The sequence below is a fragment of the Pseudophryne corroboree genome, chromosome 3 (assembly GCF_028390025.1).
Source record: "Pseudophryne corroboree isolate aPseCor3 chromosome 3, aPseCor3.hap2, whole genome shotgun sequence".
Lineage (NCBI taxonomy): Eukaryota > Metazoa > Chordata > Amphibia > Anura > Myobatrachidae > Pseudophryne > Pseudophryne corroboree.
This window is the reverse complement of record NC_086446.1, coordinates 536188226-536211458: the sequence shown is the minus strand read 5'-3', so window position 1 is coordinate 536211458 and position 23233 is coordinate 536188226. Positions and strand designations below refer to the sequence as shown.

At 45.6% G+C, this 23233-nt stretch overlaps 1 protein-coding gene across 4 annotated transcripts in view; it reads left to right on the top strand.

Annotated features, from left to right (window-relative positions):
• The window catches only part of SDK2 (sidekick cell adhesion molecule 2), a 1024610-nt gene that overhangs the window by 842857 nt on the left and 158520 nt on the right, over positions 1–23233 (top strand). For all 4 annotated transcript variants that reach the window (XM_063961173.1, XM_063961172.1, XM_063961171.1 and 1 more), the window contains exon 18: positions 488–603. In XM_063961173.1, coding sequence (XP_063817243.1) covers positions 488–603 — 116 coding nt within the window. The remainder of the gene's footprint in view (positions 1–487; positions 604–23233) is intronic.

Below are 23233 nucleotides of genomic sequence, written 5' to 3'. Positions count from 1 at the left end.
GTAAATTATGTTTTTTGAGGTTAATAATACTTTGGGATCAAAATTACCCCCAAATTCTATGATTTAAGCTGTTTTTTAGGGTTTTTTGAAAAAAACACCCGAATCCAAAACACACCCGAATCCGACAAAAATAATTCGGTGAGGTTTTGCCAAAACGCGTTCGAACCCAAAACACGGCCGCGGAACCGAACCCAAAACCAAAACACAAAACCCGAAAAATTTCAGGCGCTCATCTCTAGTAAATATACCCCCAGGTTGGGTTGTGGTGAAGAGTTTAGTACTTTTATTATAATGTTGATATTCTCACAATTAGTAGTATAATAAGCAGTTGTCTTATAATTATGGGAGGAAATGCAAAGAACATTGTTTATTGGTGCAGTTATGTTATGCTGTGCTTGACATATGTTGTTTAATTTTTGTGTGCTGTTTGACTGTGTTTTGTGTATGTGACCTTTTCATGCGTCTAATATCTCACCTCTACTTTCAGTACCAACTGTAGCCCCTGGAAACGTAAAGGCAGAAGCTGTTAATTCAACCACCATCCGTTTCAGCTGGAGCCCACCTAGTCCACAGTTTGTGAACGGAATCAATAAGGGATACAAGGTAATATATAATACAACATTCATATACAGAACAAACTGAGGGATCGCAGTCTGAATTTTTTTGCGGAGTGCGCACCCCGGGAGCACAGTGAGATGATTTTTTTCTTTTATCTTCGGCCTAATCTGAGCTGGACAGAGCCATGCCAGTTCAGGAGCTCCAACGGCACATTGTGTCCTACTGGCATTACAACATGGAGGTGCTAGGGAAAACCTGAGATTTGGGCACTACCATAAGTACTCGATGTGTGCTCAGCTGGGCATTACGGCAATACCCAAGGAAGAGATGTAGCAAACCTTCTAAAGAGTTTGTTGCCCATAGCAACCAATGAGCTTTTAGCTATCATTTGTCAAATATATTCTATAAAATGAAATCTAGAACCTGTTTGGTTGCTATGGGCATTGTATGTTGGTCACTGGGATGCTCCTTGGGCTATGTATGGTGGTCACTGGGATGCTCCTTGTATTGAATATCTCTCACTGGAATGGTAGACAGAGGCATTGTGATTTATTTTTTATTTTACACCGCAAGGAAAAATGTGATAATCTTTGGAATTCCCTGCTGTTGGATTAAGTAGTAGTAATCATTTAATGTGTGTACTTGTCCCCCTGGTTTGCAGCCTTCCAGTGCAATACCTCACCTACTAGTGTGATCTCCACCTCCTGTGACACAATCCTGCTGCTGGTGCTGTGACTGCCTACCATGCTGCATTGGCCTTGCTTACTACCGCTGTGGCTAATGCTAACAATTTTTTAACCCCCAATTTGTGTTGGGCCCCGCTTACAGCTGACTTACTCCAACCTACATGAGGCCACTTTTCATATATTTCCAGGGCCACATTAAGTTCCCAATCCGCCCCTGTCTGGCATGGAAGAAATGTGAATGGTAAATCAAAGTAAATGTACCAGGAGGGTATTGACAAGACATTCGAAAGTTATCGGAAGATGGAAACCCTTTTTAACATTATCTTATACTGTGAATTTCTTACCTTGTTTCTAAGACAAAGACATTGTCAATTATAAATTGAACTTGTTAATAAAGTGAAAGGCAGACATAATAATTTGCGGGAGATGTATCAAGCTGAGGAGAGAGATAAAGTTGGGTATTTGCTCAAAGCAAATTATGCTTCTAACTACAGGTATCATTTCATGTATTGTGCTAGATAAGTGACAGAAGATGATTGGGTGCTTTGGACATCTCCACTTTATCTCTCTCCAAGGCTTGATACATATCCCCAAGAGTGCTGTATATAAAATATATGTCTTGCTGCTATACAGCAGGCCAGGAGCACCAGCAGGACAGTAGAGTAAAAGTCACATCAGTAATACTTTGCGGACCCTGTTAAATTAGCATTCAGTAAAGACGGGAAACTCAAAACATTTTTTTGTTAATGCTAAAATATAAAAAGTTTATTATGAAGAATATTTAACAAATAATATTTGCAAGACAACTCCGAAAACAGTCGGTTTTGGAAGCTGCCCTCAAATATTAAACAGCCCCTGAATGTATTAATTGGGGACTGCAATAGATATTGAAGATATCTGTTGCATTCTTCCTATTGTGATCACAAAGGCAGCCACCAAAAGTTTATATGGCAGTTGGTAAACTGCGAAACTCACCAAGCTCCAGAATGCAAAGCATTTCTGAGATTGACCCGGAAGGTAATGCCATTTCTAAATGGCGTTTGTAGCCCATGGGCTACATTATGCAATTTTTCTCAGTAGAAGGATCCTTGGGATCTCTCTGCAGTACTGTCTGCTCTCACATACGCAGTCTGACGAAGGTACGTGTGAAGTAGCGCATTCGGGGTCTAAACCCAGAAGTAAAGTGATCGCATTAGCGATTATTTTACTTCTTATACATTGCAGGTATGGGCATGAGATTGATTATGGCATAAAAGCTACACCTCTGGACTCCCAAAGAGTCATCCTTCAGCACTCAGGAGAGGAAAAAACCCCTTGGGGGGAAACCTCTGGGGAACCATGGCCTCAGGATCGCCCTACCCTCTGGGCATTAAGAGGTGTACTAATAGGGGGATCAGTATGATATCTCGGTGCACTGGATTCTGGTGGTCGTAATACCGACGCCGGAATCCCGGTGCAAAAAAGATCAACAGGGGTGAGTAAAGGGGTGTTTTCCCCTCCCCACCCCCTTAACCCTCCCTGTCCGCAGCCTAACACTAACCTCCCCTCTTTGTGCCTAACTCTAACCCTCCCGCAGAGATGCCTAATCCTAAGCTCCGTCCCCACTGCCTAGCCCTCCCTACCCTGCAGCCTAACCACCCCCAGGGGTGCCTATCCCACCTTATCCGCAGCCCAGGGGCATTAGAACATTTATGGGCTGGGGGGGCGAGATAGAACCTTATTTGGTGCCCTCTGGGGGAGGAGCCACAGTGAAAGAGGCAGTGCTACGGGGACAAAATGGAGGCAACACCATGGTAGGGAGGAGGTGGGAAGAGAGGGAGTGAGACTAAGTATCAGAGAGAGTGAGGTAGAGAAAAGGACAGTGAAAGAGAGAGAAAGATGAGAGAGGAGAGCGAGTGTTAGGGAGAGAAAGAGAGAGAAGCTAGAGTGTTAGAGAGGAGGGAGAGTGTTAGGGAGAGAGAGAGTTAGGGAGAGAAAGAGAGGAGTGAAAGTGTTAGGGAGAGAGGAGAGAGTGTTAGGGAGAGAAAGAACGAGGAGGGAGAGTGTTAGGGAGAGAGAGGAAAGAGAGTGTTAGGGAGAGAGAGAGAGCAAGAGAGAGAGAGGAGAGAGTGTTAGGGAGAGAGGAGAGAGAGTGTTAGAGAGAGAGAGAGAGAGTGTTAGAGAGAGAGAGAGAGAGAGAGAGGAGAGAGCGTGTTAGGGAGAGAGGAGATACAGAGAGGAGAGAGCATGTTAGGGAGAGAGAGAGAAGAGAGAGTGTTTCAGAGAGAGAGAGAGGAAGGAGAGAGAGTGTTAGGGAGAGGGAGAGGAGCGAGTGTTAGGGTGGAGAGGAGAGAGAGTGTTAGGGAGAGAGAGAGAGAGAGAGAGAGAGAGGAGAGCGTGTTAGGGAGAGGAGAGAGAGTGTTAGGGAGAGAGAGAGGAGAGAGCGTGTTAGGGAGAGAGAGAAGAGAGAGCGTGTTAGGGAGAGAGAGAAGAGAGAGTGTTAGGGAGAGAGAGTGTTAGGGGGAGAGAGTGTTAGGGAGAGAGAGAGAGAGAGAGAGAGAGAGGGGAGTGAGAGTGGTAGAGAGAGAGAGGAGAGTGTGTTAGGGAGAGAGAGAGTATTAGGGAGAGAGAGTGTTAGGGAGAGAGAGGAGAGAGAGTGTTAAGGAGAGAGAGGAGATAGTGTTATGGAGAGAGAGAGTGGAACAGGAAGAGAGATGGAGTGAGACACTATTGTACCTGTGCTGATTACACAGCAGCACAGCCACAGGTCTCTCATTAAGGCGGGCACTCTTCGGCATTAGGCCACGCCCACAAAACACCCGCGATTTGCAGCAGTTCGGCATTGCTCTGCTGGGAGTTAGAGGAGAGGGAGCACCGTTGCCTAGTCCCTGCGTTGTACGGAGGTTGTGATGTGCGGTCTTTAAACTGACCGCAAATCGCTCCTCCTGTGTACATTGCCGATGCCTCTCATGTTTTGGGGGGGGCGAGCTGCTTATAATGAACTACTGTGTTCATTATGTATAAGGGGCACTGCTATATGCATTATGTATAAAGCATTATGTATAAAGGACACCATTGTGTGGCATTAGGTGTATAAGGGCCACTACTACTGTGGGCATTATGTGTATAGGGGCACATCTACTGTGGGCATTCTGTGTATAGGGGCACTACTACTGTGGGCATTATGTGTATAGGGGCACTACTACTGAGGGCATTATTTATATAAGGGGCACTACTGTGGAGATTATGCATATAATCAGCACTAGCACTGTGGGCATTAGGTGTATAAGTGGAATTACTACTGTGGGCATCATGTGTATAAGGGGCATTACTACTGTTGACATTATGCATGTAAGTTGCACTACTGTGGGCATAATGTGTATAAGCAGCACTACTACTGTGGGTATTATTTGTAAGGGGAATTACTACTGTGGGCATTATTTGTATAATGGGTACTACTGTGTAGCATAACATGATGGGGCAGTACTGTGTGACGTAATGTGAATAAGGGACACTACTATGTGGTGTACTATGAATCAGGGGCATTACGTGTGGTGTAATGTGAATAAGATTGTGCTATTGTGTGTCATAATTTGAATTGGGAGTACTATTGTGTGGCCACACCCTTTCTTTGTTTTTAAACCACACCCCTTTTTCAGGCAGCTGGCTGTCATTTTACAAAGTATGGGAGGGCTCAATTTTATAGTTTGCAAGGTGGCGCCTAGCACCATAGCACCGCCCCTGCCCCCACACCATCTGTATGTCCTGAACTGAGTTGCCCCCTTCTGCATGTTTTGTATTGTCCACTCTCCCCCACCATTGTCCCTGTTTTGTACTGTTCTCTCAATTCCCCCACCACACACACAATTACACAAGTATAGTAACTTACCTCTTGCATGTTATCCTCCAGTCCTTGGTGCCTCTGTGACCCCTCCCGTCATCTTCAACTTACACTTTGCAGATCTCTTTGCGGGCACTCTTCGGCATTAGGCCACGCCCACAAAACACCCGCGATTTTCAGCAGTTCGGCACTGCTCTGCTGGGAGTTAGAGGAGAGGGAGCACCGTTGCCTAGTCCCTGCGTTGTACGAAGGTTGTGATGTGCGGTCTTTAAACTGACCGCAAATCGCTCCTCCTGTGTACATTGGCCGGTGCCTCTCATGTTTTGGGGGGGCGAGCTGCTTCCTTGCCCCGCCCATTCCGATGCCTCTGCCACAGCCTAACCTTAATCTTTCCCCACCCGCAGCCTAAATCTAACACCCCCCCCCCCCCCCCCGGGAGCTATAGGTAATAGGGAGGGGTACAATACTTACCTAAACCTGCCTATACTTGCCAAAGGTCAACTGCTGTGTAGACTAAGAGGAAAGATTTAAAAAAAATTGTTAGTGGATGAACAAGCAGAGAGACGAACTGCAAACAGTGGTGTGGTTGTGTAGAGGGAAAAATCTCTCTATGCAAATATGTTATTCTAACTATTAAAGACATGGAAAATACCTAAAATAAAGACAGTTAACCCAAGCGGCCTATTTTTATACAATACACACATTGGGGGGGATAAGTTCTTTCGTATATTAATAAGTGGGCACCTTCAGAAAATAAATTTGACCAGTAAATAGTAAAAGCTATAAATTGCTAACATTTAGGGGTCAATCCAATTAGGCACGAGTTGCCATTGCCGCAACGTTTCAACACTGGCAACGGCACCCAAACTCGCACCCTTTCTGGCCAGTGAGAGTTGCAGGTACTTTTTAGCGAGTTTGCCGGAAAGTGCGGCTGTTGTAAGACAAACTCGCACCTATTTAAATTGATCCATTAGTTGTTAAAGGCGATAAAATATTAAAATATAATGTTGTAATTGTGGGTCCGATTCACTTGTGGTTGTTAAAGCGATCGTTGCTGCAATCTTTTGCTGTTCGCAATTGCATCGCAGTCCACCCTGAGTAAGCCTGACCAGTCGTAGGCTGAGCAAGTCTCCTAGAGGGCTCTCCAGCAGAAACAAAGGTCACAATGGGTAATTTATGCATGCGCACGGAAAGGTGTTTGAACAGAACTGGCACGCCTGTGTACAGTTAGCCACCCCTGTTACCACCCCAAATGCCGACTTCCTCTCAGTGACTTTGTGATCGGATCCTCTATGTGAGCTTTGGGGGGGAGATGTATTAAGCCCTGCAGAGTGATAAAGTGGAGAGAGCTAAAGTACCAGCCAATCAGCCCCTAACTGCCATGTTACAGGCTGTGTTTTAAAAATGATAGATAGTAACTGATTGGTTGTTAGTTATCCTTTCTCCGCTTTAATACTCTTCCAGGCTTGGTATATCTGCACCCAAGTTCAGTCCCAAGGTCAGCCACTTCACTATCTCCAGAGGAGCGGTGTATCCAGTTTTGACAGTAGGGGAAACGAACAGAGAAAAATAGGCTAGCCCTACTACTGTGGGCATTATGTGTATAAGTGGCACCACTACTGTGCACATCATGTGTATAAGGTGCATCACTACTGTTGACATTATACACATAAGGGTCACTACTGTGGGCATAATGTGTATAAGCAGCACTACTACTGTGGGCATTATTTGTAAGGAGCATTGCTACTGTGGGCATTATGTGTATAATGGGCACTACTGTGTAGCATAACATGACTAGGAGGCGCTACTGTGTGATGTAATGTGAAAAGGGACACTACTATGTGGCGTACTATGAATCAGGTGCACTAGGTATGGTGTAATGTGAATAAGATCGTGCTATTGTGTGGCGTAATTTGAATTGGAAGTACTGTTGTGTGGCCACGCCCCTTTATGAGACCACACCCCTTTATTCAGGCAGCTCGCTGTCACTTTACAAAGTATGGGAGGGCTCAAATTTATAGTTTGTAAGGGGGCGCTGAACACCCTAGCACTGCCACTGCCCCCACACCATCTGTATGTCCTGTACTGAGCTGCCCCCTTCTACATGGTTTATATTGTCCACTCTCCCCCACCATAGGTTCTGTTTTGTACTGTGCTCTCAATACCCGCCACCACACACACACAATTACACAAGTATGGTAACTTACCTCCTGCATGTTATCCTCCGGTCCTTGCTGCCTCTGCGACCCCTCCTGTCATCTTCAACTGACACTTTGCAGATATCTTTGCTGGTCACCCGACACTCTGCAAATCTCTTTGCCAGAACTTTGCCTGATTATGAGCTAAATAACCAGAATTTCTTGATCAGACATACTATGTGTATAATTGTACTGCTACATTTTGTTACATACTTCCAATTTTATTAACCTGCAATTTATCTATTTTATTGACTTTTTAATCTAAAACCAAGGTCCTGCCTCATAGAGACCCAAGTTATCTGCTCCAGGTTTTATCTTACCTAGTGCTAGGACCATGTTAGTATCATACAATGGCCACAGTGCAGGTTACAGTCATAATGATAGATCTACTGTAACTATCCTGTATATTAGAGATGACATTATGTGTATAAGGAGCACTACTACTGTGGGCATTATGTGTATGAGGAGCACTACTGCTGAGGGCTTATGTGTAAGAGGAACTACTACTGTGGGCAATATGTGTATAAGGGGCACTACTAATGTGGCTGTTATGTGTAAGGGACACTACTACTGTGGGCATTATTTGTAAGTGGCACTATTACTGTGGGCATTATGTGTATAATGGGCACTACTACTGTGTTCATTATGTATAAGGGGCACTGCTATATGTATTATGTATAAAGCATTATGTATAAAGGACACTATTGTGTGGCATTAGGTGTATAAGGGCCACTACTACTGTGGGCATTCTGTGTATTGGGGCACTACTACTGTGGGCATTATGTGTATAGGGGCACTACTACTGTGGGCATTATTTATATAAGGGGCATTACTGTGGAGATTATGCATATAATCAGCACTAGCACTGTGGGCATTAGGTGTATAAGTGGAATTACTACTGTGGGCATCATGTGTATAAGGGGCATTACTACTGTTGACATTATGCATGTAAGTTGCACTACTGTGGGCATAATGTGTATAAGCAGCACTACTACTGTGGGAATTATTTGTAAGGGGAATTACTACTGTGGGCATTATTTGTATAATGGGTACTACTGTGTAGCATAACATGATGGGGCAGTACTGTGTGACGTAATGAGAATAAGGGACACTACTATGTGGTGTAATGTGAATAAGATTGTGCTATTGTGTGTCATAATTTGAATTGGGAGTACTATTGTGTGGCCACACCCTTTCTTTGTGAGACCACACCCCTTTTTCAGGCAGCTGGCTGTCATTTTACAAAGTATGGGAGGGCTCAATTTTATAGTTTGCAAGGTGGCGCCTAGCACCATAGCACCGCCCCTGCCCCCACACCATCTGTATGTCCTGAACTGAGTTACCCCCTTCTGCATGTTTTGTATTGTCCACTCTCCCCCACCATTGTCCCTGTTTTGTACTGTTCTCTCAATTCCCCCACCACACACACAATTACACAAGTATAGTAACTTACCTCTTGCATGTTATCCTCCAGTCCTTGGTGCCTCTGCGACCCCTCCCATCATCTTCAACTTACACTTTGCAGATCTCTTTGCCAGTCACCCGACACTCTGCAAATCTCTTTGCCAGAACTTTGCCAGATTATGAGATAAACAACCAGAATTTCTTGATCAGACATACTATGTATATAATTGTACTACTACATTTTGTTACATACTTCCAATTTCTCTAACGTCCTAGAGGATGCTGGGGACTCTGTAAGGACCATAGGGATAGACGGGCTCCGCAGGAGACATGGGCACTTTAAGAAAGAACTTTAGGTATGGGTGTGCACTGGCTCCTCCTAATATGCCCCTCCTCCAGACCTCAGTTTATTACTGTGCCCAGAGGAGACTGGGTGCATTACAGGGAGCTCTCCTGAGTTTCCTGAAAAGAAAGTATTTTGTTAGGTTTTTTATTTTCAGGGAGCCTGCTGGCAACAGACTCCCTGCATCGAGGGACTGAGGGGAGAGAAACAGACCTGCTTTAATGTTAGGCTCTGTTTCTTAGGCTACTGGACACCATTAGCTCCAGAGGGAGTCGGAACACAGGTCTCACCCTGGAGTTCGTCCCGGAGCCGCGCCGCCGTCCTCCTCACAGAGCCGGAAGATAGAAGCCGGGTGAGTATGAGAAGAAAGTAGACTTCAGAGGTGGCAGAAGACTTCAGATCTTCACTGAGGTAATGCACAGCAGTAAAGCTGTGCGCCATTGCTCCCACACAGCACACACAAACGGCAGTCACTGTAAGGGTGCAGGGCGCAGGGGGGGCGCCCTGGGCAGCAATATAACCTCATTTTTTGGCAAAGGTAGATATATACAGCTAGGCACTGTATATATAAAGAGCCCCCGCCAGTTTTTATATATTTTAGCGGGACAGAAGCTCGCCACTGAGGGGGCGGGGCTTCTTCCTCAGCACTCACCAGGGCCATTTTCTCCACAGCACAGCGCTGAGAGAAAGCTCCCCGGACTCTCCCCTGCTTATCCACAGTGAAAGAGGGTTTTAAAGAAGGGGGGGGGGCACATAATTTGGCACAACAATAAAGATTACAGCGCTATCTGGGTAAACATATTGTGTTTTTTTTCCTGGGTCATTAGCGCTGGGTGTGTGCTGGCATACTCTCTCTCTGTCTCTCCAAAGGGCCTTGTGGGGGAACTGTCTTCAGATAAGAGGATTCCCTGAGTGTGTAGTGTGTCGGTACGCGTGTGTCGGCATGTCTGTGGTAGAAGGCTCTCATAGGAAGGAGGTGGAGTAAATGACTGTGGTGTCTCCGTCGGCAACACCGACACCTGACTGGTTGGGTATGTGGAATGTTTTAGTGCTAATGTGAATTTATTGCACTGAGTCTAGGGAATGTACAGGCGTCAAACCCTGCCTTTCCCCTATGTCACAGGGACCTCCGGGGTATCAAAAGTGCCCACTATCCAAAATAGTAGACACTGACGCCGACACAGATTCTGACTCCAGTGTCGACTACAATGATGCAAAGTTACAGCCAGAATTGGCAAATAGTATTCAATAAAAGATGTTTTGCATATCACAGAGAAACCTCCTGTCCCTGACACGAGGGTACACATGTATAGGGTAAATAAACCTGAGGTAACCTTTCCGCCATCTCATGAACGAGTTATTGAAAAGGCTTGGGAATCTCCAGACAAGAAACTGCAGATTCCCAAAAGGATTCTTATGGCGTATCCTTTCTTGACTAAGGACAGGATACGGTGTGAATCTCCCCCAATGGGGGAAAAAAGCGTGTACACGCTTATCCAAAAAGGCAAAGCTGCCATCCCAAGATATGGCTACCCTCAGGGATCCTGCTCAGTGTCGGCTGGAGTTTGTAACGCTGTAGCAGCGTGGATAGGTACCTTATCGACGGAAATTGATACCCTGATAAGGATTCCATTTTATTGACCCTGGGTCATATTAACGATGCTGTCTTATATATGAGAGATGCTCAAAGAGACATTGGCCTACTGGGTTCTAGAATCAACGCTATGTCGATTTCTGCTAGACGAGTCCTATGGACCCGGCAATGGACAGGTGAGGCCGACTCAAAAAGGCATATGGAGGTTTTACCTTATAGAGGCGAGGAATTGTTTGGGGACGGTCTCTCGGACCTGGTCTCCACAGCTACGGCAGGTAAATCAAATTTTTTGCCTTATATTCCCTCACAGCCTAAGAAAGCGCCACATTACCAAATGCAGTCCTTTCGGTCAAATAAAAACAAGAGAGCATGAGGATCGTCCTTTTTTGTCAGAGGTAAGGGCAGAGGGAAAAACCTGCCAACCACAGCTAGTTCCCAGGAACAGAAGTCCTCCCCGGCCTCTACAAAATCCACCACATGACGCTGGGGCTCCACTGAGGGAGTCCGCCCCAGTGGGGGCACGTCTTCGACTTTTCAGCCATATCTGGGTTCACTCACAGGTGGATCCCTGGGCGATAGAAATTGTCTCCCAGGGTTACAAGCTGGAATTCGAAGAGGTGCCCCCTCGCCGGTTTTTCAAATCGGCCCTACCAGCTTCTCCCCCAGAAAGGGAGATAGTTTTAAATGCAATTCAAAAATTGTGTCTTCAACAGGTGGTGGTCAAGGTTCCCCTACTTCAACAAGGGAGGAGATATTACTCAACCCTGTTTGTAGTCCCAAAACCGGACGGTTCGGTCAGACCCATTTTAAATTTAAAATCCTTGAACCTATACTTGAAAAGGTTCAAGTTCAAGATGGAATCGCTCAGAGCGGTCATCGCCAGCCTGGAAGGGGGGGATTTTATGGTATCCCTGGACATAAAGGATGCATACCTTCATGTTCCCATATACCCACCTCATCAGGCGTACCTGAGATTTGCGGTACAGGATTGTCATTACCAATTTCAGATGTTGCCGTTTGGGCTTTCCACGGCCCCGAGGATTTCACCAAGGTAATGGCGGAAATGATGGTGCTCCTGCGCAAGCAGGGTGTCACAATTATCCCATACTTGGACGATCTCCTCATAAAAGCGAGATCACGAGAGCAGTTGTTGAACAGCGTGTCACTTTCACTGAAAGTGTTACAGCAACACGGCTGGATTTTCAATATCCCGAAGTCACAGTTGGTTCCTACGACTCGTTTGACCTTCTTAGGCATGATTCTGGATACGGACCAGAAAAGGGTTTATCTTCCGATAGAGAAGGCCCAGGAACTCGTGACTCTGGTCAGGGACCTATTGAAGCCAAAAACAGGTGTCGGTGCATCACTGCACTCGAGTCCTGGGAAAGATGGTGGCATCTTACGATGCCATTCCTTTCGGCAGGATCCATGCGAGGACCTTCCAATGGGACCTACTGGACAAGTGGTCCGGGTCACATCTACAAATTCATCAGTTGATCACCCTGTCCCCCAGGGCCAGGGTGTCTCTCCTGTGGTGGCTGCAGAGTGCTCACCTTCTGGAGGGTCGCAGATTCGGCATTCAGGTCTGGGTTCTGGTGACCACGGACACGAGCCTCTGAGGTTGGGGAGCAGTCACACAGGGAAGAAACTTCCAAGGTCTCTGGTCAAGCCAGGAGGCTTGTCTTCACATCAATGTCCTGGAACTGAGGGCCATATACAACGCCCTTCGTCAAGCGGAGACTGCTTCGCGACTTACCAGTTCTGATCCAGTCAGACAACATCACCGCAGTAGCTCATTTAAACCGCCAAGGCGGCACAAGGAGCAGAGTGGCAGTGGCGGAAGCCACCAAGATTCTTCGCTGGGCGGAAAATCATGTAGGCGCACTATCAGCAGTGTTCATTCCGGGAGTGGACAACTGGGAAGCAGACGTCCTCAGCAGACACGATCTACATCCAGGAGAGTGGGGACTTCATCAGGAAGTCTTCGCACAGGTTGCAAGTCAGTGGGGCCTGCCACAGATAGACATGATGGCGTCCCGCTTAAACAAAAAACTACAGAGGTATTGCGCCAGGTCAAGAGACCCTCAGGCGGTGGCAGTGGACACCCTAGTGACACCGTGGGTGTTCCAGTCGGTCTATGTGTTTCCTCCTCTTCCTCTCATCCCCAAGGTGTTGAGAATAATAAGAAAAAGAGGAGTACAGACAATTCTCATTGTTCCAGATTGGCCGCGAGGGGCCTGGTATCCGGATCTGCAGGAAATGCTCACAGAAGATTCGTGGCCTCTTCCTCTAAGACAGGACCTGTTACAACAGGGGCCCTGTCTGTTCCAAGACTTAGCGCGGCTACGTTTGACGGCATGGCGGTTCAACGCCGGATCCTAGCGGAAAAGGGCATTCCGGATGAGGTCATTCCTACTCTGATAAAGGCTAGGAAGGACGTGACAGCTAAACATTATCACCGTATATGGCGAAAGTATGTTTCTTGGTGTGAGGCCAGGAATGCTCCTACGGAAGAATTCCATCTGGGCCGTTTCCTTCACTTCCTACAAACTGGAGTGAATTTGGGCCTAAAATTAGGCTCCATTAAGGTTCAGATTTCGGCCCTATCCATTTTCTTTCAGAAGGAATTAGCTTCTCTCCCAGAAGTACAGACTTTTGTGAAGGGAGTGCTGCATATTCAGCCTCCTTTTGTACCTCCGGTGGCGCCTTGGGACCTTAACGTAGTGTTGAGTTTCCTTAAGTCGCACTGGTTTGAACCACTGAAAACAGTGGAATTGAAATATCTCACTTGGAAAGTGGTCATGTTGTTAGCCTTGGCTTCGGCTAGGCGAGTGTCGGAATTGGCGGCTTTGTCTCATAAAAGCCCCTATCTGGTTTTCCATATGGATAGAGCGGAATTGCGGACCCGTCCTCAATTCTTGCCCAAGGTGGTTTCATCTTTTCATATGAACCAACCTATTGTGGTGCCTGTGGCTACGCGAGACTTGGAGGATCTTAGTCACTTGATGTAGTCAGGGTTTTGAAAATTTACGTGGCCAGAACGGCTAGAGTCAGAAAAACAGAAGCACTGTTTGTCCTGTATGCAGCCAACAAGGTTGGCGCTCTGGCTTAAAAGCAGACTATTGCTCGCTGGATCTGTAACACGATTCAGCAGGTTCATTCTACGGCTGGATTGCCGTTACCAAAATCGGTAAAGGCCCATTCCACTAGGAAGGTGGGCTCTTCTTGGGCGGCTGCCCGAGGGGTCTCGGCACTACAGCTGTGCCGAGCTGCTACTTGGTCAGGTTCAAACACCTTTGCAAAGTTCTATAAGTTTGATACCCTGGCTGAGGAGGACCTCCTGTTTGCTCAATCGGTGCTGCAGAGTCATCCGCACTCTCCCGCCCATTTGGGAGCTTTGGTATAATCCCCATGGTCCTTACAGAGTCCCCAGCATCCTCTAGGACGTAAGACAAAATAAGATTTTAAACCTACCGGTAAATCTTTTTCTCGTAGTCCGTAGAGGATGCTGGGCGCCCGTCCCAAGTGCGGACTACTTCTGCAAGACTTGTATATGGTATTGCTCACATAAGGGTTATGTTATAGTTTTCATCGGTTTCGGACTGATGCTATATTGTTTTCATACTGGTAACTGGGTAGTATATCACAAGTTATACAGTGTGAATGGTGTGGGCTGGTATGAATCTTGCCCTTGGATTAACAAAAATCCTGTCCTCGTACTGTCCGTCTCCTCTGGGCACAGTTTCTCTAACTGAGGTCTGGAGGAGGGGCATAGAGGGAGGAGCCAGTGCACACCCATACCTAAAGTTCTTTCTTAAAGTGCCCATGTCTTCTGCGGAGCCCGTCTATCCCCATGGTCCTTACAGAGTCCCCAGCATCCTCTACGGACTACGAGAAAAAGATTTACCGGTAGGTTTAAAATCTTATTTTTATTAATCTGCAATTTATCTATTTTATTTACTTTTTTTATCTAAAACCAAGGTCCTGCCTCATAGAGACCCAAGTTATCTGCTCCAGGTTTTATCTTCCCTAGTGCTAAGACCATGTTAGTATCATACAATAACCACAGTGTGCAGGTTACAGTCCTAATGATAGAGCTACTGTAACTGTCCTATATATTAGAGATGACATTATATGTATAAGGAGCACTACTACTGTGGGCATTATGTGTATAAGGAGATGTGTATAAGGAGCACTACTGCTGTGGGCTTATGTGTAAGGGCCACTACTACTGTGGGCATTATGTGTATAATGGGCACTACTACTGTGGGCATTATGTGTATAAAGGGCACTACTACTGTGGTCGTTATGTATAAGGGTCAATACTATGTGCATTATGTATAAAGGGCACTATTGTGTGGCATTAGTTGTATAAGGGCCACTACTACTGTGGGCATTATGTGTATAGGGGCGCATCTACTTTGGGCATTCTGTGCATAGGGGCACTACTACTGTGGGCATTATGTGTATAGGGGGCACTACTACTGTGGGGATTATGTGTATAAGGGGCACTACTACTGTGGAGATTATGCATATATGAGCAGCACTAGTACTGTGGGCATTAGGTGTATAAGTGGAACTACTACTGTGGGCATCATGTGTATAAGGGGCATTACTACTGCTGACGTTATGCATGTAAGTTGCACTACTGTGGGCATAATGTGTATAAGCAGCACTACTACTGTGGGCATTATTTGTAAGGGGAATTACTACTGTGGGCATTGTGTGTATAATTTATGTATAATTTATTTATTAACAGTTTTTTATATAGCGCAGCAAATTCTGTTGCACTGTACAATTGGACACAATGATACAACAAAACTGGGTAATAAACAAACAGTCAGAGGTAGGAAGGACCTGCTCGCCAAGCTTATATAATGGGTACTACTGTGCAGCATAACATGATGAGGTTGGTACTGTGTAACATATTGTGAATAAGGGACACTACTATGTGGCGTACTATGAATCGGGCATTACGTGTGGTGTAATGTGAATAAGACTGTGCTATTGTGTGGCATAATTTGAATTGGGAGTACTAATGTGTGGCCACGCCCTTCCTTTGTGAGACCACACCCTTTTTTCAGGCAGCTCGCTGTCATTTTACTAACTATGGGAGGGCTCAATTTTATAGTTTGCAAGGGGGCGCCTAGCACTGCCCCGTGCCCACACCATCTGTATGTCCTGTACTGAGCTGCCCCCTTCTGCATGTTTTGTATTGTCCACTCTCCCCCACCATTGTCCCTGTTTTGTACTGTGCTCTCAATTCCCCCACCACACACACAATTACACAAGTATAGTAACTTACCTCTTGCATGTTATCCTTCAGTCCTTGCTGCCTCTGCGACCCCTCCCGTTGTCTTCAACTAACACTTTGCAGATCTCTTTGCCGGTCACCCGACACTCTGCAAATCTCTTTGCCAGAACTTTGCCAGACGATGAAAAAACACAAAAGACTATCCTTAAGCATAGTACTAGTTTAAGTACAATAAAATGTCCATGAGTCAACCATTTTCCAATTTTCCTTAACCAAGCATACTTTCAATTATATCAATTTGCCATTTATTTATTTTATTTACTTTTTCATCCCAAAGCAAGATCCTGCCTCATAGAGACTTATCTGCATCCCCTGTATGTGCGCTTATCCTCCATACTGCCCTCTTTATTTCTGTAACGCTACATTTTTATTCCTAAATATGTCATTCCTTTCTGAGCTTCTCCTAATTATGTGTCCTTGTACCTATATTCCCTGTTCTGTCTATCGTGTCTTGCCTTTCAGCTGATTATACTGCGCTCTGTCTTCCTTACCCCCTTCCGTCCTACCCTGCTACAGTATGTAGGACACACCTCCTCCTACCTGCCTTCCTGCATTGTACTGTAACTGGAAACTTCAGCAGCTGTAGATATAATGTTACAGGATGAAGCATTGTGATGTCACAGGCTAGTGATGTCACGGTAACCAGCAGCAAAGCTACCAAGTTACAGCTATCTTACATATACATTGAATACATCAATTATAACTGGATTTACATTAATTTCTAGTTTAAAAAAACCAAGACTGTCGTAGAAAATGAACTATAAGGCAATGTTGTACAGAGTGCCTCAATATATAGGTAAAGGGAAAATATAAGTGAAAGGAATTTGTAGACTAAATCACCACTAATATTTTATAAGGAAATAAAGCTCTTTATCTAACAGGCTGAATTAGACATTTCCCACTTCATATATATATATATATATATATATATATATATATATAACAAAGAAAGAGGCGGCACTTCCAGGTTTGTAAAAGTGAAAAACTTTAAGTCATAAATCGACGTTTCGGGGGGTGGGCGGGAGAACAGGCAGACTGTCAGTATAAATGTTTTATTATTTATGTACACATGTTATCCTGATGATGGGGTGAGACCCCCGAAACGTCGATTCATGACTTAAAGTTTTTCACTTTTACAAATCTGGAAGTGCCGCCTCTTTCTTTTTTCTATATGTGGGATTCAATATCTCTGGGAAGGCACTCCAGTAAGTTTATCTATATGGGGCCACGCTTTTAGGACTAAAAATAATAGTGTGATGTGTTCAGAATAGACTGGAAATGAGTGGAAATTATGGTTATTGAGGTTAATAATACTATGGGATCAAAATGACCCCCAAATTCTATGATTTAAGCTGTTTTTGAGGGGTTTTTGAAAAAAAACCACCCGAATCCAAAACACACTTGAATCCGACAAATTTTCAGGGAGGTTTTGCCAAAACGCGTCCGAATTCAAAACACGGCCGCGGAACCGAATCCAAAACCAAAACACAAAACCCGAAAAATGTCCGGTGCACATCACTAATATTAACACTTCAAACTGTAATTAATTTGAATTCTGGGAATGTTAGTTCCAAAATATTGCAATAGTTTGTTAAGCTGACCAGCCCCTTCACAGCCATTCCCTCTTGGTCAGGCCCTACACTGACTTTCAAAAATCTGAGCATTGCTCTCAGACATCTTTTGGATTTTAAATACACAGTATGCTTCTATCATGGGTTTAGGCCCTGTCTCACTCTTTTAAAGAGACTGGAACCACACCCAAGCATATCAGTTAATAAACACCTGGGGAATTTCATAACATTTAATTTACATATGGACAATAGGGGTGCAAGAAAAGTGCGACCACAAAAATTTAATATAAACAAAAGGCTAGAATCCTATTTTTTTATTTATTTAAATGGTGTGGTCACAAATACCACTGGCACCGCAGATGTATGAGTGCTGTGGATTCTAGCCTATTGTTTCTATAAAATTGCAGTGAGTATGCACGTTCGATCGATATGCTTGCCATTCTTGCAGTAATACACCTTCAGCAGGGCCGCTCTGTGGGCGTATAGTAGATGCGTGGTCTCTCCTACAACACTGCATGTAAACACCATCTTGTTTGCACTTTTCCTGTTAATTAACAATGTGTATTCTATCAAAACTAGTGATGAGCGGGTTCGGTTCCTCGGAAACCGAACCCCCCCCCGAACTTCACCCTTTTTACACGGGTCCGAGGCATACTCGGATTCTCCCGTATGGCTCGGTTAACCCGAGCGCGCCCGAACGTCATCATCCCGCTGTCGGATTCTCGCGAGATTCGGATTCTATATAAGCAGCCGCGCGTCGCCGCCATTTTCACTCGTGCATTGGAAATGTTAGGAAGAGGACGTGGCTGGCGTACTCTCCGTTTATTCATTGTTGATGCAAATATTTGTGCTTGCTTATATCTTAATTGTGGGGACTGGGGAGCAGCTGTATATTAATATAGGAGGAGTACAGTGCAGAGTTTTGCTGATCAGTGACCACCAGTTTTATCCGTTCTCTGCCTGAAAAAAACGCTCCTTATCTGTGCTCAGTGTGCTGCATATATCTGTGCTCACACTGCTTAATTGTGGGGACTGGGGAGCAGCTGTATTATATAGCAGGAGCACAGTGCAGAGTTTTGCTGACATTGACCACCAGTATACGTTGTCTGCCTGAAAAACACTCCATATCTGTGCTCAGTGTGCTGCTTTATTGTGGGGACTGGGGACCACCAGTATAATATTATATAGGAGGAGTACAGTGCAGAGTTTTGCTGACCAGTGACCACCAGTATACGTTGTCTGCCTGAAAAATACTCTATATCTGTGCTGCATTGTAGACAGTATATAGTAGGAGTACAGTGCATAATTTTGCTGACCACCAGTATATAATATATAGGAGTACGGTACAGAAGGCCACTGCTGTACCTACCTCTGTGTCGTCAAGTATACTATCCATCCATACCTGTGGTGCATTTCAGTTTTGCACAGTTTGCTGACCACCAGTATATAATATATAGCATTACGGTACAGTAGGCCACTGCTGTACCTACCTCTGTGTCGTCAAGTATACTATCCATCCATACCTGTGGTGCATTTCAGTTTTGCACAGTTTGCTGACCACCAGTATATAATATATAGCATTACAGTACAGTAGGCCACTGCTGTACCTACCTCTGTGTCGTCAAGTATACTATCCATCCATACCTGTGGTGCATTTCAGTTTTGCACAGTTTGCTGACCACCAGTATATAATATATAGCAGTACAGTACAGTAGGCCACTGCTCTACCTACCTCTGTGTCGTCAAGTATACTATCCATCCATACCTGTGGTGCATTTCAGTTTTGCACAGTTTGCTGACCACCAGTATATAATATATAGCATTACGGTACAGTAGGCCACTGCTGTACCTACCTCTGTGTCGTCAAGTATACTATTCATCCATACCTGTGGTGCATTTCAGTTGTGCGCAGTATATATAGTAGTAGGCCATTGCTATTGATACTGGCATATAATTCCACACATTAAAAAATGGAGAACAAAAATGTGGATGTTAAAATAGGGAAAGATCAAGATCCACTTCCACCTCGTGCTGAAGCTGCTGCCACTAGTCATGGCCGAGACGATGAAATGCCATCAACGTCGTCTGCCAAGGCCGATGCCCAATGTCATAGTAGAGAGCATGCAAATTCCAAAAAACAAAAGTTCAGTAAAATGACCCAAAAATCAAAATTAAAAGCGTCTGATGAGAAGCGTAAACTTGCCAATATGCCATTTACGACATGGCGTGGCAAGGAACGGCTGAGGCCCTGGCCTATGTTCATGGCTAGTGGTGAAGATTCACATGAGGATGGAAGCACTCATCCTCTCGCTAGAAAAATGAAAAGACTTAAGCTGGCAAAAGCACAGCAAAGAACTGTGCGTTCTTCTAAATCACAAATCCCCAAGGAGAGTCCAATTGTGTCGGTTGCGATGCCTGACCTTCCCAACACTGGACGGGAAGAGCTTGCGCCTTCCACCATTTGCACGCCCCCTGCAAGTGCTGGAAGGAGCACCCGCAGTCCAGTTCCTGATAGTCAAATTGAAGATGTCACTGTTGAAGTACACCAGGATGAGGATATGGGTGTTGCTGGTGCTGGGGAGGAAATTGACAAGGAGGATTCTGATGGTGAGGTGGTTTGTTTAAGTCAGGCACCCGGGGAGACACCTGTTGTCCGTGGGACGAATATGGCCATTGACATGCCTGGTCAAAATACAAAAAAAATCAGCTCGTCGGTGTGGAATTATTTCAACACAAATGGGTACAACAGGTGTCAAGCCGTGTGTTGCCTTTGTCAAGCTGTAATGAGTAGAGGTAAGGACATTAACCACCTAGGAACATCCTCCCTTATACGTCACCTGGACCGCATTCATCAGAAGTCAGTGACAAGTTCAAAAACTTTGGGTGACAGCGGAAGGAGTCCACTGACAACTAAATCCCTTCCTCTTGTAACCAAGCTCCTGCAAACCACACCACCAACTCCCTCAGTGTCAATTTCCTCCTTACACAGGAAAGCCAATAGTCCTGCTGGCCATGTCACTGTCAAGTCTGACGAGTACTCTCCTGCCTGGGATTCCTCCGATGCATCCTTGAGTGTAACGCCTACTGCTGCTGGCGCTGCTGTTGTTGCTGCTGGGAGTCGATCGTCATCCCAGAGGGAAAGTCGGAAGACCACTTGTACTACTTCCAGTAAGCAATTGACTGTCCAACAGTCCTTTGCGAGGAAGATGAAATATCACAGCAGTCATCCTGCTGCAAAGCGGATAACTCAGGCCTTGGCAGCCTGGGCGGTGAGAAACGTGGTTCCGGTAACCACCGTTAATTCAGAGGCAACTAGAGACTTGATTGAGGTACTGTGTCCCCGGTACCAAATACCATCTAGGTTCCATTTCTCTAGGCAGGCGATACCGAAAATGTACACAGACCTCAGAAAAAGAGTCACCAGTGTCCTAAAAAATGCAGTTGTACCCAATGTCCACTTAACCACGGACATGTGGACAAGTGGAGCAGGGCAGACTCAGGACTATATGACTGTGACAGCCCACTGGGTAGATGTATTGCCTCCCGCAGCAAGAACAGCAGCGGCGGCACCAGTAGCAGCATCTCGCAAACGCCAACTCGTTCCTAGGCAGGCTACGCTTTGTATCACCGCTTTCTAGAAGAGGCACACAGCTGACAACCTCTTACGGAAACTGAGGAACATCATCGCAGAATGGCTTACCCCAATTGTACTCTCCTGGGGATTTGTGACATCGGACAACGCCACCAATATTGTGCGTGCATTACATCTGGGCAAATTCCAGCACATCCCATGTTTTGCACATACATTGAATTTGGTGGTGCAGAATTATTTAAAAAATTATAGGGGCGTGCAAGAGATGCTGTCGGTGGCCCGAAGAATTGCGGACCACTTTCGGCATTCAGCCACCGCGTGCCGAAGACTGGAGCACCACCAAACATTCCTGAACCTGCCCTGCCATCATCTGAAGCAAGAGGTGGTAACGAGGTGGAATTCAACCCTCTATATGCTTCAGGGGATGGAGGAGCAGCAAAGGCCATTCAAGCCTATACATCTGCCCACGATATAGGCAAAGGAGGGGGAATGCACCTGACTCAAGCGCAGTGGAGAGTGATTTCAACGTTGTGGAAGGTTCTGCAACCCTTTGAACTTGCCACACGTGAAGTCAGTTCAGACACTGCCAGCCTGAGTCAGGTCATTCCCCTCATCAGGCTTTTGCAGAAGAAGATGGAGAAATTGAAGGAGGAGCTAAAACAGAGCGATTCCGCTAGGCATGTGGGACTTGTGGATGGAGCCCTTAATTCGCTTAACCAGGATTCACGGGTGGTCAATCTGTTGAAATTAGAGCACTACATTTTGGCCACCGTGCTCGATCCTAGATTTAAAACCTACGTTGTATCTCTCTTTCCGGCAGACACAAGTCTGCAGAGGTTCAAAGACCTGCTGGTGAGAAAATTGTCAAGTCAAGCGGAACGTGACCCATCAACATCTCCTCCTTTACATTCTCCCGCAACTGGGGGTGCGAGGAAAAGGCTAAGAATTCCGAGCCCACCCGCTGGCGGTGATGCAGGGCAGTCTGGAGCGAGTGCTGACATCTGGTCCGTACTGAAGGACCTGCCAACGATTACTGACATGTCGTCTACTGTCACTGCATATGATTCTCTCACCATTGAAAGAATGGTGGAGGATTATATGAGTGACCGCATCCAAGTAGGCACGTCACAAACTGGCTTTATTCTACCTAAATTGCCCTCCCTCCAGTGTGTACTCCGAAAGAGTGTTTAGTGCAGCCGCTCACCTTGTCAGCAATCGGCGTACGAGGTTACTTCCAGAAAATGTGGAGAAGATGATGTTCATCAAAATGAATTATAATCAATTCCCCTCCGTGGAGACATTCACCAGCAGCAATTGCCTCCAGAAAGTACACAGGGACCTGAGATGGTGGATTCCAGTGGGGACAAATTAATAATCTGTGAGGAGGGGGATGTACACAGTGAAAGGGGTGAGGAATCGGAGGATGATGATGAGGTGGACATCTTGCCTCTGTAGAGCCAGTTTGTGCAAGGAGATATTGATTGATTCTTTTTTTGGTGGGGGGCTGGGGGCCCAAACCAACCAGTCATTTCAGTCACAGTCGTGTGGCAGACCCTGTCGCTGAAATGATGGGTTCGTTAAAGTGTGCATGTCCTGTTTATACAACATAAGGGTGGGTGGGAGGGCCCAAGGACAATTCCATCTTGCACCTCTTTTTTCTTTCATTTTTCTTTGCATCATGTGCTGTTTGGGGACAATTTTTTTGAAGTGCTATCCTGCCTGACACTGCAGTTCCACTCCTAGATGGGCCAGGTGTTTATGTCGGCCACTTGTGTCGCTTAGCTTAGTCACACAGCGACCTTGGTGCGCCTCTTTTTTTCTTTGCATCATGTGCTGTTTGGGGACTATTTTTTTGAAGTGCCATCCTGCCTGACACTGCAGTGCCACTCCTAGAGGGGCCAGGTGTTTGTGTCGGCCACTTGTGTCACTTAGCTTAGCCATCCAGCGACCTCGGTGCAAATTTTAGGACTAAAAATAATATTGTGAGGTGTGAAGTGTTTAGAATAGACTGAAAATGAGTGTAAATTATGGTTATTGAGGTTAATAATACTATGGGATCAAAATGACCCCCAAATTCTATGATTTAAGCTGTTTTTGAGGGTTTTTTGTAAAAAAACACCCGAATCCAAAACACACCCGAATCCGACAAAAAT